This window comes from Lingula anatina, chromosome 3 (genome assembly GCF_051362555.1).
Source record: "Lingula anatina isolate TDL-2025a chromosome 3, LinAna3.0, whole genome shotgun sequence".
NCBI lineage: Eukaryota > Metazoa > Brachiopoda > Lingulata > Lingulida > Lingulidae > Lingula > Lingula anatina.
The window spans coordinates 12,854,290-12,869,818 of record NC_141769.1 but is presented as its reverse complement, the minus strand read 5'-3'; the positions used below and the strand labels follow the sequence as shown (position 1 = coordinate 12,869,818).

Genomic DNA, 15,529 nt, shown 5'->3' with positions numbered 1-15,529 from the left:
TATGTAATTTAGCACCTAATGTAGTTGACCCCTTTTATCACCAAAATCACAATCAAAGCATGGGATATGTACCCGGAAATGTGTATTGGAAATGGTGATATATAGGTCAAGCTCATAGCTGAACTAAACTTGGATCAGGAATATGTCACCAGAAAACCGTATCACATGTGCACTTACCACCAAGCCTCAGATTTTAATGTCCTGTGTTTGGTCATCTGGTGATGTCATTTAGACTATTGCTGGTCTAAGTTAGTCCACATTTGAACATGACCTATGCTCTTAGATAAGATAGTTCCAATAGATAGCATTTCCTCTTTAGATGGTATTGGGTTATAGAAGCTTTAGAAAGATAAATGGGCATAATGAAACAGAGATGAAAGAAGACATGAGCAAAAAAAAAAAAAAAAAAGTGAGAGCAAAACTGAATGGGAAATACATCGTTCATTACAATCGTGGGGAATTTGAACTAGGCAGGGCCCCTGAAAAAAAAAAAGGTCCCATGAAGCTGTTAGATGTATACATGTTGTTTATTATTTTAAGTTTGTAACTGATAATTTGTGCTAAAACTTTTCAATTGTTCAGTATTGTTTTTGTGTGTTCCTTAATGTCATTGTCAGTGATATGATTGAAATAATCAGTGGAAATGTTATAATCGAGTATAGTATTTTTTTCATTCTTTACTTCTTTAAATGTCAGCCTGTGTAGAGCACATATGCGAACCTTGCACACCTTCCACAAATAAACTTGAATTTATAATTGGTAGTTTATATGAAAAGTTGACAGTAAGAAGTTTTACAGTTTAAATAGTACATGAAAAGTTGACGGTAAGAAGTTTTGCTTCAATGTTATGTTCAGTTGATTTGAGTAGCAATTGAAACTAACGTAACTACACAGTTAAGAAAGGCATTTTAAAAGAAGTGGAAGAAGCTGTAATAAAGGTCCTAAGATAGAAACAAGTGCAAACAGTGTGTATGTAGTCCAGTTAAAATGTTGGAATTGTAGTCATGGTAGCACATCATTGTCATGGTAACTTAGAATCCTACTCCATATATGGTATAGTCATAAAGTTAGACAATAAATGACTGGGTTTTGCTTTTCATTTGAGTATTAGAGATGGTTTAATTTGGGAAAAGTGCTTTTGGTTGAGGAACAACATGACATGGCGACATAAACACAGTTCCATGGAGAGTCTCAGATCACAAAATTTGAACCATGTTTTATGTTTCTGGTTATCTGACTTCATGTTTTTGGCCAGAACAAAAGCATGGGTTATTCATGTAATTGCAAATTTGTACCTGTTTTTTAGCTTTCACCACAAGGATATAAGGTAAATGCAGAGTGGAGGGAAGTTTGGGTAGATTTCCTGAATGTTCTAGCATTATTATCAAAAATCTCCTTTCACATATTGAAATCTGACTTAGTAATTGAAGTTGCAGTTTTCTTCATAATTTGTTGTAGCAGCAGCTGCATCAAGAATGGCCAAAAAAAGTCCTGTTTTTTTTTCACGGCAGTTGCAACAGACAAATAACAGCATTTGTGCTAGCATGAGGCTTTTTTGTTTGTGTTTTGATGGCTTTTCTCCTTCATATTTTGATATGTGATGTGGTTTGATTTTTTCCTTTTTACTTTGGTGTCACTCAAGTTTAGATTCTTTTATGCAAAAATTCATAAGTTTATTTGCAGTCTTGAGAACACCAAAATATAAATGTGCTCCCAATGAAAGCATTGATGTTTGGTTTAAAAGAATTATGAACTTGCTCTCATAGGAATCTCAACTTGAGTGTCTGTTTAAGTTCTTAAGAGCAGTTCCACTATCCCCAAATCCAAGACTGAATATACAATCAAGAATATATTTTATAGAGATTGTATTGTATATTTAGCCTTAGATATATTCTATTGAATTGCTGATGTCATATGTAATGGTGTTGTACAGATTTTGTATTGTACTGTGTGGTTTGAATATTATCTTCTACAATATGTGACAAAAATTTAGTGTTTATGATGAACTAGCATATAGAATATTTCCCATATAAAGATTCTGATGTTACTTCAGCTCTGAACTTTTGGGGGGTATTTGAACTAAGTTTACAAGAAAATATTATTTTACTCACTACTTTCTCTCCACTATTCAAGGCATGATAAATTTATTACTTCAAAAATCATTTTTATAACATTAAAATTTAAGTTTATTCAAGTTATTTCGGTATGTGGAGTTATGAATGAACAGATCTATTTGGGGGTTCTAGGGGAAAACAAACTTAGGTTATTAAAGAAAAATGTTTGCTTCTTTTCTGTTGTTAACATCATACAATTAGATGAAATGAGCATATGTTATAGTGTCCCTTCAAACTGATGTGGGAGACAGAAATATAGAAATTTCAAATATGTGATTATGTGGTCTTTATTAGGGTTAAGTTCTTGAGTGTGTGAAGGAATTTTGTAAAGTTAAAAAAATGAAATAAGAAGAAAAATTAATAGACAAGTGGAAATAATAAAAATGTGACTATTATCCTAACCAATTGGCAAGTTATTGAAAAGACTAAAACTTTTGTATTTACTGCATGTGCATGCAAAGCTAAAATCTGAATTTAAAGTTGACTTTCTCTCTCTCTCTTCTAAATAACTCTAACATGGGTGAGGGGGCAATATCACCATTTATTAGGGGTTTCTAGTGATATTCCAGTTTAAACAAGTACTTGTTGGTATATTCATAATGATTGGGTATAATGCATAGTGTTTGGATATGTTTTATTTAACAGGAATGGTGTCTTTGGAAACCTGGAATCCCCAGCATGCCATGTTAGACCTAACACATCTACAGACAGCAGGGACCTTAGATTCCTGTTTGAATTATAATCATTGTTCAAGTCATGGTCTTACTTCAGTAAAATGTATACTGGCTGATAAATTGTCATATAAGTTGCAGTGTATAATAATGTTGATAATTCTTGAAAGTCCCCTGTAGTTTAAGATTAAAGGGATAATAACTCTTTGTATGAGATCTTTATTTCACAATAAAAACATTGTGAATAACTCATAGAAATATAATATATTCTGTTTTACCACAAAAATGACAGTTATAGCTATTATTCTGATATCTGAGCTTGTCTTTAGACCACGTGACCTCCATTGATGGCTATACTCTGTTAAAATCTCTTAAGTGATTTTAACAAAAAACCAAACTTTTTAGAAAAAAACCAGGGACTATCTTTGAATGTAAAAATGGATTCATTAACCATTGATTAGTATGGGAAAATTGTTGTTTACTCCAGGAAAATTCATTTTTTGGCCGAAACGAAGAGTTATTATCCCTTTAAACATTTTTAAGTTTTGTGTATATGGACAAAGGTTTCAAAAGATATAGCATCTAAGTAGGATAGTTCAAACGAAATAAATACATCACAATTTGAAATGGTGGTCTTTAAGGATGATAATAATTTATCAAATTTGTTAAGATGCTGTAGCAAGAAGAATAAGCTGTCCAATCTCTAGATTGACACACTCATTTTCAATTTGTGCTTAAGATAATACAAAGAATAAATGGTATTCATATAAATTATTCAAAATTGCTAATAACATTTTAGTCGAGGTTGAACATTTTAACAATTCGTCTAATATGTGCTTACAAACAGCATGATTTGTGCAAACACCAGAAAATGTCAAGAATGATTTTCAAGAATGATGTTGTTTTAAAAGGCACTTTTCATTTTCCCATTGCAGCATCCACTTGTTGATTGATAAAATATAATCTCTGAATCACTAGATCTTCTTCCAGCTGGTCCACCAATTTCATATTGCACAGTTATAAATTTTGACAACCATTCAAGATATCATTAGATTTTTTTCTCAGTGAATGTGCACCTTTTCATTATCTTGGTTTCTACAGTTACTATTACATCTTTCTCTGTGTTATATTAATAATTTTCTTATTGCTGGCATTTCAGCTTTGTGAAGATGTCTAAAATCAGTTTTGTCCAGCCTGTGCAGAGAGACAAGCCCCCAAATGTCCCTAGTCATCATCTCTGGGGCACTAAGGTACATGGAACTAAAAAAGATGTGGCTTTTTCTTTATGAATTTTCATTCAGACAGGAAAGAATTGGCCCAACTGTCATCATACGATGGCCATTTTTATTAAAGTGACAGTAGATAGAGTCTAACATGTCTTGTGTATTATGTATGATTTAACATTAGAATTCATCACAATTTTGACTGAATATTGTGAAAAATTAATTTTATAGTTTTAAATCAGTGTTGTAGAATAATGTTTGATTTGCTTTTTTCATTTAAAATGTTTTTTACACTAGATGCTATGTATATTCTTTTTTCCTATAATCAAAGTCCATTATTCAATATTGATGCAGAAAATTTTGATAGGACTGTCTTGTTTCAGGCTTTGAACACATCATACAGTGCCATCTATGGTCTGTACAGTAATTTTGTTGGTGCGCCTCACTTCCGTGCTTGCTGTCGTCTGCTGGGATACCAAGGCATTGCTGTTGTCATGGAGGAATTGCTGAAAATCATCAAGAGCTTGGTAAAGATTCATTAAACTAACTACATTTATTCTCTGGACTTAATATCAAATTATTTAGATGTTCAAATGATCAAAATGTTAAATTGATTTTAGTATAATTAGCTTCCAAATGATATCTATAATAATTACTTTTAAGATATCCCTTTAAACTATAGAGTCTGAATCATGATCAAATGTAACTGTTGTATCCTTGTCTTCATATCAACAAGATTAGAATTGCTAAATTTAGTTTAATTAAATATTTAATTTGTGTTGATATGTAATATGTTCTTGTCCTTATACAGCTCAATGGCACCATCCTGCAGTATGTGAGGACATTGATGAAAGTGATGCCCAGTGTATGTAAACTACCCAGATATGACTATGGCTCTCCAGGTAAACAGATCTGTTATACTCAGTATGTGCAAATTGCCCATGTGAGAACTAAAGATCAGCTTGTTGTTCATATAACATGATATACTATGTCTTGCTCAGATCTGAAGAAGTGTTTGTTAACAACCTAGGCAGGCAATTCAGTGAGCTGATATTTGATTAAATTGATTTTGAAAAAAGTCATCATTTTGAGTTTAGCTGCAGTAGGTTTTGCTGTGGAATTATTTAACTTACATATACTGAAGTTTTGATGAAGAAAATTAATAAAATGCAACATCTGTCTAAATCAACAGAAAATCACACATACTGCAGGAAATATGAATGTCATATCTTTTTTGCCTGCATATTTTGTAGGTGTACTTGGGTATTACCATGCTAACCTAGAACCCATGATCCAGTACCCAGATCTTAGAACTGAAGTCTTCCAAACCCTGCGTGAGGCAGGCAATGCTGTACTCTTCTGTATGTTGATGGAACAGAACTTGGTAAGTTGAGGATGGGATCAATTCTGTACAAAAGAATTTGAAAATGTTTTATGTTATCCTGTATATGTTGAGGTCAACAGAAAGAATATAAATGTATTTATTTTAGAAAAGGTTTAAGAATCTTCATTGGGAGACCAATAGCAAGTTAAGGCATTTAATGCCACCATATTTGTTTCAGTCTCAAGAAGAAGTGAGTGACCTGAAACATGCTGCTCCATTCCAGAACATTATACCAAAACCTTTCCTCCCACCTAAAGGTAAGCAAGGCAAACAGTTGCCTAATGATTTCATTGGGTGATCTCTTGAATATTTTCTCTTTATTTTCAGAAAACTTGGCATTTTCAAAAGGTTTAGTCATGAACTGAATCAAGTTATGAAAAACTTGAAAACCTACTTTTAATTTTCAATTATAGAAGGGGAAACAAAGAAGGAAAAAGAGACAGAGCTGAAGGGAATAATGAAGAAATTGGAGGCGAGATATGCTGCACTGCAGGTTGTTCCCGTCATCACAAAGTTGGGCACAAAGCAGGTACAGTTTTTTTTTTTTATTTTACTCATAGTAAAGAAAAATGTGCAGGCTTTGCTACAGTTTTGTTACTATTTGACTAGGTGCCAATACCTAGTTTGAGCTTATATTTTTACAAGAAAAGTCAGCAGTGAAATGGTCTTTGCAAAGAATTTGACTGATAATGACTTAATCACTTTCTAAACTTAAAGATGAGAAGAATTCATCTAATTAATAAAGAAAGTGCACTTAAGTCTTTTTAATTTGATCATTCTTCAGTTTCTTTTCTCTAATTATATAATTGTAATAGTCTTAAAAGATTAAAGTGCTTATTTCATTGCTGTGGCAAAGTCTTTTTATTGCCACATATAGACTGATGTATTTCAGAGACCCAAGGATGACTTGACCTTTTTATGTACAGACACAGATGTGTCTGTACATATTGCCATCGCCTGCGTCTGTCGTCGCCGTCGCCGATGCCGATGGCGATGCCGATGCCGATGCCGTCGCCGTGCACTTTCCTTGTAAACACGATAAGTGGAAGGCAGTTTTACTTTTTCGCTTTATATTTACAGAGCTGATGAATATTCATAAAACGCAGGTCAAGTTTGAAAATCAGCATGATCGGGCCATTATTGTAGAAGTTATGCTGTTTTTTCACTTTTCAGCATATATGCAACCCTGTAAACACATTTTAAGGAAAACCGTTAGGCCTGTTGTCATGAAACTCACAGGAGTAATCAATCTTACTAAAACGCAGGTCAAGTTCGAAAATTTTAAAGTTATGCTGTTTTTTCATTTTTCAGCATATATGCAACACTGTAAACACAATATGAGAAAACAGATAGGCCAATTGTCATTAAACTCACATGAGTGGTCTATCTTAATAAAATGCAGGTTGAGTTCGAAAATCAGCATAATTGGGCCATTATTTTAGAAGTTATGCTGTTTTTTAACATTTCCTCAGATTCAATTCTTAGGCATGTTAACAGTCTTATTATTTTACTAATTAGATACATAAAAGTGTTTGTTTGACATTTCCTGCATCTTAACAACATTGTTGGTTGATTATGTAAAAATGATGGTAAACTTGTTATCGTGTATTGTGTAATAAAGTGTCAAAAATGGAAATAAACTCATATCATTGCAGTTTGTCAGATTCAATCATTCACTATGTTCAGAATCTCAGAATGGAGGAAATTGGACATTTAACACTATTCTATTGATATTTTTCCCATCTCATCAATTTACTTAGTTGATCATATAAAAATTGCAGTAAACTGTTTATTTTGTTTTATGTTAAAAAAAGTGTTAAAAATGGAAATAAACCCATGTCAGAACAGTGCTGTCTTGTTTCACATTTCCTCAGATTCAATTCTTAGGCATGTTAACAGTCTCATTATTTAACTAATAAGACATGTAAAAGTGTTTGGTTGACATTTCCTGCATCTTTACAACATTATTAGTGGATTACGTAAAAATGATGGTAAACTTGTTATGGGGTATTGTGTAATAAAGTGTCAAAAATGGAAATAAACTCATATCATTGCAGTTTGTCAGATTCAATCATTCACTATGTTCAGAATCTCAGAATGGAGGAAATTGGACATTTAACACTGTTGTATTGATATTTTTCCCATCTCATCAATTTTCTTAGTTGATCATATTAAAACGGCAGTAACCTGTTAATTTTGTTTTATGTTAAAAAAATTGTTAAAAATGAAAAAAAAAAAAAAAATTTCAGAACATTGCTGTCTTTGTTTACATTTTGGCATTTTCAAGTTGTGACTTTGAAGTTCCATGGGCCTGAAGACCTTTGCTAGTCACATTTTCTGAATGTCCATGATACTAATATTTTATTATTAAAAATTGATGGTCATTATGCTGTTAAACATTATGTAATATTGCATCAAAATCTGAAAAAATCTATTTTGGGCACTGCTCCCATGATGACCATTTAAGAAAAACCATGTCACTTACTGTTCTCAAACAGTAGAGTAAATAAGTACAGATGTGTCTGTACATATTTCCATCACCTGCGTCAGTCGTCGCCGTCACTGTTGCTGGCGCTGACGCCGTGCACTTTCATTGTAAACACAATAAGTGGAAGGCAGTTTTACTTTTTGGCTGTATACTTACAGAGCTGATGAATATTCATAAAATGCAGGTCAAGTTCGAAAATCAGCATGATTGGGCCATTATTGTAGAAGTTATGCTGTTTTTTCACTTTTCAGCATATATTCAACACTGTAAACACATTTCAAGGAAAACCGATAGGCCTGTTGTCATGAAACTCACAGGAGTAATCGATCTTACTATAACACAGGTGAAGTTCGAAAATCGGCATGATCGGGCCACTATTTTAGTAGTTATGCTGTTTTTTTCATTTTTCAGCATATATGCAACACTGTAAACACAATATACGAAAAACAGATAGGCCAATTGTCATTAAACTCACAGGAGTGGTCATTCCTGCTAAAACGCAGGTTGAGTTCAAAAATCAGCATAATCGGGCCATTATTTTAAAGAAATGCCGTTTTTTCACATTTCCTCAGATTAAATGCTTAGGCATGTTAACAGTTTCAATTTTTAATTAATAAGATATGTAAAAGTGTTTGTTTGGCATTTCCTGCATCTTTACAACATCATTACTTGATTATGTAAAAATGATGGTAAACTTGTTATCTTGTATTGTGTAATAAAGTTTCAAAAATGGAAATAAACTCATATCATTGCAGTTTGTCAGATTCAATCATTCACTATGTTCAGAATCTCAGAATGGAAGAAATTGGACATTTAACACTGCTCTATTAATATTTTTCCCATCTCATCAATTTTCTTAGTTGATTATATAAAAACGGTAGTAAACTTTTAATTTTGTTTTAAGTTAGAAATTGTTAAAACTGGAAAAAAAAAAACATTTCAGATTTCAGACATTCCATGATGACCATTTAAGAAAAACCATGTCACTTACTGTTCTCAAACTTACAGGAAAGAAACATGGGACTAAAATACAGCTTCAGTAGGCAATGCAGTCTGTTTGGTAATTCTTACTGCCAGTTAAATGTTTTTTTTTTGTGAAAATTTATTTTTCACATATTGGGATTTTCAAGGTGTGACTTTGAAGACTTGAAGACCCATGCTAGTCACATTTTCTGAAAATCCATGATACGTATATTTTATTATTAAAAATTGACGGTCATTATGCTGTTAACCATTATGTAATATGTCATCAGAATAGAAGAAAATGCAATTTTGGGTGCTGCTGCCATGATGACCATTATGGGAAAACCATGTTACTTATGATTGCCAAACTTTCAAAAAAGAAATACTGGACTAAAATGCAGCCCGAGTTGGAAAAGCAGTCTAATTGGCTTCTTTTTCTGGAAGTTATACATTTTCAAAGTGTGAACTTGTTACACATTTTACTTACATTGGTATTACCTGTTGAGCATAATTAAAATTTGATGTTGAATTTGCAGTTTAACATAATGTACTTTTGCATCAGAATTGACAGTAGCCTATTTTGTGCATAGTTATTTCCTGTTTTTTGTCTGTACATTTGACAGCTTTGCTGCCTTGTTTAATATAATATGTGGCTGAATAATAAAATGACTTTTGACCTCTTCCAGCAAACTGACATAGCAGCTGAGGGAGATCTGCTCACCAGAGAGCGCCTCTGTTGTGGGCTGTCCATGTTTGAAATTGTTCTAACAAGAATCAAGTCTTTCCTGGACGATCCCATCTGGAACGGCGACCCGCCACCCAATGGTGTGATGAACATTGACGAATGCACAGAGTTCCATAGGCTCTGGAGTGCTATACAGTTTGTATACTGTATGCCAGTGGGCCACAACGAATTCACTGTTGAGTAAGTATGTGATGATTGTGTTGTTAACAGGGGGGGGGGGGTCTGTGTCTTCAACTTGTAAATAGGATATTCAGGTATTTGCGGTAAATTTTAAGTGAAAGGAGTATTTGAAGGCTTGCACTATGTAATTTGTGATTCTTAAATTAACAAAATGAGAAAGAATATTCTAATTGTGAGTCTTTATTTAATAATCTTTGTTAGATTTAGAAAGTTGTCTTTTTGCCAAAAAAAAAATGTAATAATGAGAAACTAATTGATTTCTGAACATTTCAGACAACTGTTTGGTGAAGGCCTGAACTGGGCTGGCTGCACACTGATAGTGTTGCTAGGGCAACAGAGGAGGTTCGAGGCTTTAGATTTCTCCTACCACGTCCTCAAGGTCAATAGAGTGGACCAGAAGGATGAACCCATTAGAGGCATCGTAAGTTGAAAATATTTAGATTAAAATTTGATTTTGGACCAATGATTATTAAGACCATGATCAATTTAATGAATATTTACTATGAGCAAATATAAATTAAAAAAAGGTGAAACTTGCCAAGACACATTTTACATTTATTGTAGTTGTAGATCAGCTGAGGAGTATGGTTGATTTTATAATCTGATTTTGGATTTTTATTATCATGGTTTCTACTTCAAATTCACACATCTGTCTTGACAAATAGACCCCAGATCTGCCATGTTTATTTTCATCAGTTATTTGCTGTATGTTTTCACTATCATTTCAATAATCCATTACAGCAATTGAAACGTATGGTTGACAGAGTCCGCAAGTTCCAGATCCTCAACTCTCAGATATTTGCCGTGCTGAACAAGTACCTGAAGTCCAGCGATGCAGACAACCTTCCTGTGGAGCATGTCCGCTGTTTTCAGCCTCCTATCCACCAATCACACCAGACAACAATATAATAGGCATTCACATGTACACTGTGCTGAGGTTTAGGTTAATAACATAGGCTTCTGGGTAGTTCTTACATTGGTCAGAATAATCATTGAAAGGCAGTTTTGAAAGGCACTATTGTATATTATTTAAATTGTGAGTTTGCATTAAAGAGTGTCATCTTGGATGGAAGGCAATTGCATGGCTAACTGAACTTTTCAAGTGTTTGTATAATTAGACTAACATACATAAAAGACCCCTCTAAGGAACCTATCCAGGTCATCAATGTTTTCAATGGGGAGGTCTTTGCACTAAATTATGCCATGTCCTGAGTAAGTGGAGGCATTGAACCAGGACTGTTCCACATGTTCTCAGACACTCTTCAAAGTGTGATGAAGCCATAGCACTCCACAGACCACAAACACCAGATTCTGCTTCATCTATGTTTTGGTTTTGTTCTGCTGTTAGGCCACAAGATAATCCTGTTAGATGCCAAGTAAGAAACCTGCTGTCCACCATCTGGACTTGTTTTTATTGCAGCTGCAAAATATATCAAAATAATATGAACAGCATAATAGCTACCATGTAACTATTTTGCTGAGATTAAATATTACAAGACAGCCTGTGGTTGTTTCGTATTGTAATAGGTTTCACAGAAATGTTTAACATGTATTGGTGTGTGGAAACCAGGTAATGTTTTGCTGATATGTTGTGTATTTGAGACGAAGGAAATGTAGTTGCAAAGATTTTTATATCAGACCTCTGAGAGGGTAGCCGTCTCATTTACAGTATTACTTAAACTGGTTGACAATATTCTTGGGCTCTTCTGGTAAAATTTGTATATTGTAGGGCACTCACAAAACTGAACTCAGAATATTGCTTTTTGTGATAGAGTGCAGTGGATAGTACAACCGCGAAGATTTAGTCAGAAAAAGTGCAGTTTTCTGATTTTTTTCTTTTGAATTACATATGCTTTTTGGCAAAGAGAATGATGAAGTGAATCCAGGCCTTCTGACTTGAAAGTGTTATGCATCATGTTTGTGTTTTGACTCTCTGAGTTCACAGTAACAAGCTTTGCTGGTCTGAATTTAAGATGGACTTATACTTCAAATAGCTGCAAGTAGTTGTATTTAATTTGTGGGAAGCATTTCGTGTCGTAGTGTCCATGATGTCTTTAAGGTTAATGCTTTTCTGCTGACATATTGTCATTTGATACATTTTACTGAGGAATGCAATGTTTTCAATGTGTGGAGGTCTGCTGTAAATAACCCCTTATCTCTTTGGGTACTTTGTGGTAGAGGTTGTCCAGAAGTGTTTTGAACGTGGCACATTTATTTATAAGAGTTGCAAAAAATTAGTACTTAGAAAAGTGATAGATGTAAAAGTGTAAAAGGCATGTTCTTGTTGTAAGACATTCACAGGGGTTTCTGAAATTATCTGTACCTTGATAGTTGATAAAGGGTGTAGACATAAAATTAACATATTTATCAGGATAGCTGTGGGATGACGAGAGTTGGACCTGTTGAGGGTGCGAATTGGAAGAACCTTTTCTCTTTCCCATTTGCATAAATGGAAATTCTATGGTTTTGTCTTAAACCATCTGAGTGTATGATAAGGTTAAGAAGAGAAACCCATTACCACCTTAACTTATTGACACCTGCTTTTTCTATTTTGATTTAGGGAGGGGGGTCTATTTTGTGTTCATGGGTATCCAAGTCTAGAATTACTGTGAGTTATGTGGTAGAGACATTTGACAGTAAAGAAAATGCTTTGCAATTAGTTGACATAGTTTATACATTTTTATACAACTAGTATACTAGTATCACATTAATTATTAAATTGTAAATTATTCTAGCTACATAGTTTTAAAGTGGAAATAACAATGAAATAAATAAATGTATAAATCAACCAGTCTCACCTTATTTTCTAACATTCGAATAAGCTTTCAAAATAGCAAATGCCATTTTGCTATACATAATCACCCATAATTCCTGACCAATAAATTGATCAATATTCAGTACTACTTTTTTGAGATAACACAACTTGAGAATATTAAACCCAGACACGACGTTTTACTACTGGAGAACTTTTTATGTACAGACACGTGTCTGCACATATAGCCATCACCTGCGTCTGTCGGCGTGCACTTTTACCAATAACACAATAAGTGAAAAACCGTTTTACCTTTTGGCTTGAAACTTACAGAACTGATGAATATTCATAATACGCAAGACATGATCGGGCCATATATGTGGAACTTATGCTGTTTTTTTTTTTCACTTTTAGCATTTAACACTGATAACACGATAAGTGAAAAACCATTTCCCTTTTGGCTTGAAACTTACAGACCTGATTTTATGCAACACCGATAACACGATAAGTGAAAAACCATTTCCCTTTTGGCTTGAAACTTACAGACCTGATAAATATTTATAATACGCAGGTCAAGTTCGAAAAGTGGCGTGATCAGGGCCTTTTTTTTTTATAAAAGTTATGCTGTTTTTCACTTTTTTCAGCATATATGCAACCCATTTGACACATTTTAAGGAAAATCGATTAGCCAATTGTCTTGAAATTCACAGGAGTAATCAATGTTACTGAAATACAGATTAACTTTTGAAAATAAGCTTGATCAGTTAAAGTTTGGTGAAGTTATGCCTTTTTTTTTGTATATAAGTGTTATTTCCTCAAATCTAATTCTCAGGCATGTTAACAGTCATTTTTTAACTAATTAGATATGTTAAGTTGTTCTTTTGACATTTTCTGCATCTTAACAACGTTGTTAGTTGATTATATAAAAATGATGGTAAACCTGTTATTGTGTAATAAAGTGTCAAAAATGGGAAAAAACTCCTATCTTTACAGTTTGTCAGATTCAATCATTCACTATGTTCAGAATCTCAGAATGGAGCAAATTGGAGGTGTAACTCTAAACTTCCATGGCCTTGAAGACCTTTCCATGTCACATTTTCTGAATATCCATGGCACTTTTATTTTATTCTTAAAAATTGATGGTCATTATACTGTTAAGCATTATGTAATATTGCATCAAAATGGAAAAAAAAAACCTAATTTGGACACTGATGACCATCAAGGAAAACCATGTTACTTATGGATACTTACTGAAAAGTCAAGCTTGTGTTGGAAAATCAGTGTGATTGTTTTCTGTATTGTAAGCAATGCAGTTCTACAGAGTACTATATGATGGTAATGTATGGCTGGCAGTCAGGATGTCCTTTGGGAGATCACTACGTAATTAAATTAAGGTCTATAAAGTCACCTGCCTAGTAATTAATTTTCAATTGGCCATTAAATGAGATTACATATAACACTCAATGAGATTTCCCTTTAAAGTCCCATAGGTTCAGCTTTCTTAACTGTGTCACATAATTAGGATTTGATGATAATTATGCAGTTAAATGTTGTTTAATGTTGCAAATAAATTTACAACAGAAAAAAATTTGTGTTACGCCAACTTTAACACTATAGATGAATAACAGTGCCTTATTTTTCTCAAACTTAGTGGGGTTATTCATATCATGTTAATACATGTTACTACTTGGATCTAAGAGTGAAGTCCATGTCCGGTGGAGTCGCACATCATCTTCTTTGTCCTGTAAAAAGAAATGAAAAACAATATTAGATTTATTCAATTTACCTATCCCACCACCCCAAAAATTAAATTTACTAACCTTAGCTTGGATCCAAGAGTGAAGTCCATGTCCGGGTGGGGTCGCTCGTCATCTTCTTTGTCCTGTAAAAAGAAATGAAAAACAAAGTAAGATTTTTTCAATTTACCCATCCAACCACCCCAAAAAATAAAAATTACTAAGCTTAGCTTGGATCCAAGACTGAAGTCCATGTCCAGGCGGGGTCGCTCGTCATCTTCTTTGTCCTGTAAAAAGAAATGAAAAACAAGATTACATTTTTTCAATTTACCCATCCCACCACCCCAAAAAATAAAATTTACTAACCTTAGCTTGGATCCAAGAGTGAAGTCCATGTACAGGTGGGGTCGCTCGTCATCTTCTTTGTCCCGTTAAAAAAAAAATGAAAAACAAGATTAGATTTTTTAAATTACCCATCCAACCACCCCAAAAAAATAAAATTTACTAACCTTAGCTTCGATCCAAGAGTGAATCCATGTCCGGTTGGGGTCGTTCTTCATCTTCTTTGTCCTGTAAAAAGAAATGAAAAACAAGATTAGATTTATTCAATTTACCCATCCCACCACCCCCAAAAAATAAAATTTACTAACCTTAGCTTCGATCCAAGAGTGAAGTCCATGTCTGGTTGGGGTCGCTCGTCATCTTCTTTGTCCTGTAAAAAGAAATGAAAAGCAAGATTAGATTTATTCAATTTACCCATCCCACCACACCAAAAAAAATAAAATTTACCAACCTTAGCTTGGATGCAAGAATGAAGTCCATGTCCGGGTGGGGTCCCTCTTCATCTTCTTTGTCCTGTAAAAAGAAATGAAAAACAAGATTAGATTTATTCAATTTACCCATCCCACCACCCCAAAAAATAAAATTTACTAACCTTAGTTTAGATCCAAGAGTGAAGTCCATGTCCGGTTGGGGTCGCTCGTCATCTTCTTTGTCCTGTAAAAATAAATGAAAAACAAGATTAGATTTATTCAATTTACCCAATCCACCACATCAAAAAAATAAAATTTACTAACCTTAGCTTGGATCCAAGAGTGAAGTCCATGTCTGGCTGGGGTGGCTCGTCATCTTCTTTGTCCTGTAAAAAGAAATGAAAAACAAAGTAAGATTTTTTCAATTTACCCATCCAACCACCCCAAAAAAATAAAATTTACTAACCTTAGCTTGGATCCAAGAGTGAAGTCCATGTCAGGTTGGGGTCGCTCGTCATCTT

At 33.7% G+C, this 15,529-nt stretch overlaps 1 protein-coding gene across 12 annotated transcripts in view; it reads left to right on the top strand.

Annotated features, from left to right (window-relative positions):
* The window catches only part of LOC106158984 (cytoplasmic FMR1-interacting protein), a 35,956-nt gene extending 23,400 nt beyond the window's left edge, over positions 1-12,556 (top strand). For 6 of the 12 annotated variants that reach the window (XM_087008211.1, XM_087008208.1, XM_013535123.3 and 3 more), the window contains 10 exons: positions 1,307-1,327; positions 3,945-4,035; positions 4,392-4,535; positions 4,820-4,910; positions 5,262-5,392; positions 5,571-5,649; positions 5,806-5,921; positions 9,530-9,768; positions 10,042-10,189; positions 10,510-12,556. In XM_087008211.1, coding sequence (XP_086864337.1) covers positions 1,307-1,327; positions 3,945-4,035; positions 4,392-4,535; positions 4,820-4,910; positions 5,262-5,392; positions 5,571-5,649; positions 5,806-5,921; positions 9,530-9,768; positions 10,042-10,189; positions 10,510-10,677 — 1,228 coding nt within the window. In that variant the 3' untranslated portion in view covers positions 10,678-12,556. The remainder of the gene's footprint in view (positions 1-1,306; positions 1,328-3,944; positions 4,036-4,391; positions 4,536-4,819; positions 4,911-5,261; positions 5,393-5,570; positions 5,650-5,805; positions 5,922-9,529; positions 9,769-10,041; positions 10,190-10,509) is intronic. The other 6 variants (XM_013535126.2, XM_087008212.1, XM_013535127.2 and 3 more) reach the window with 1 other exon arrangement.
* Positions 12,557-15,529: the final 2,973 nt, after the last annotated feature.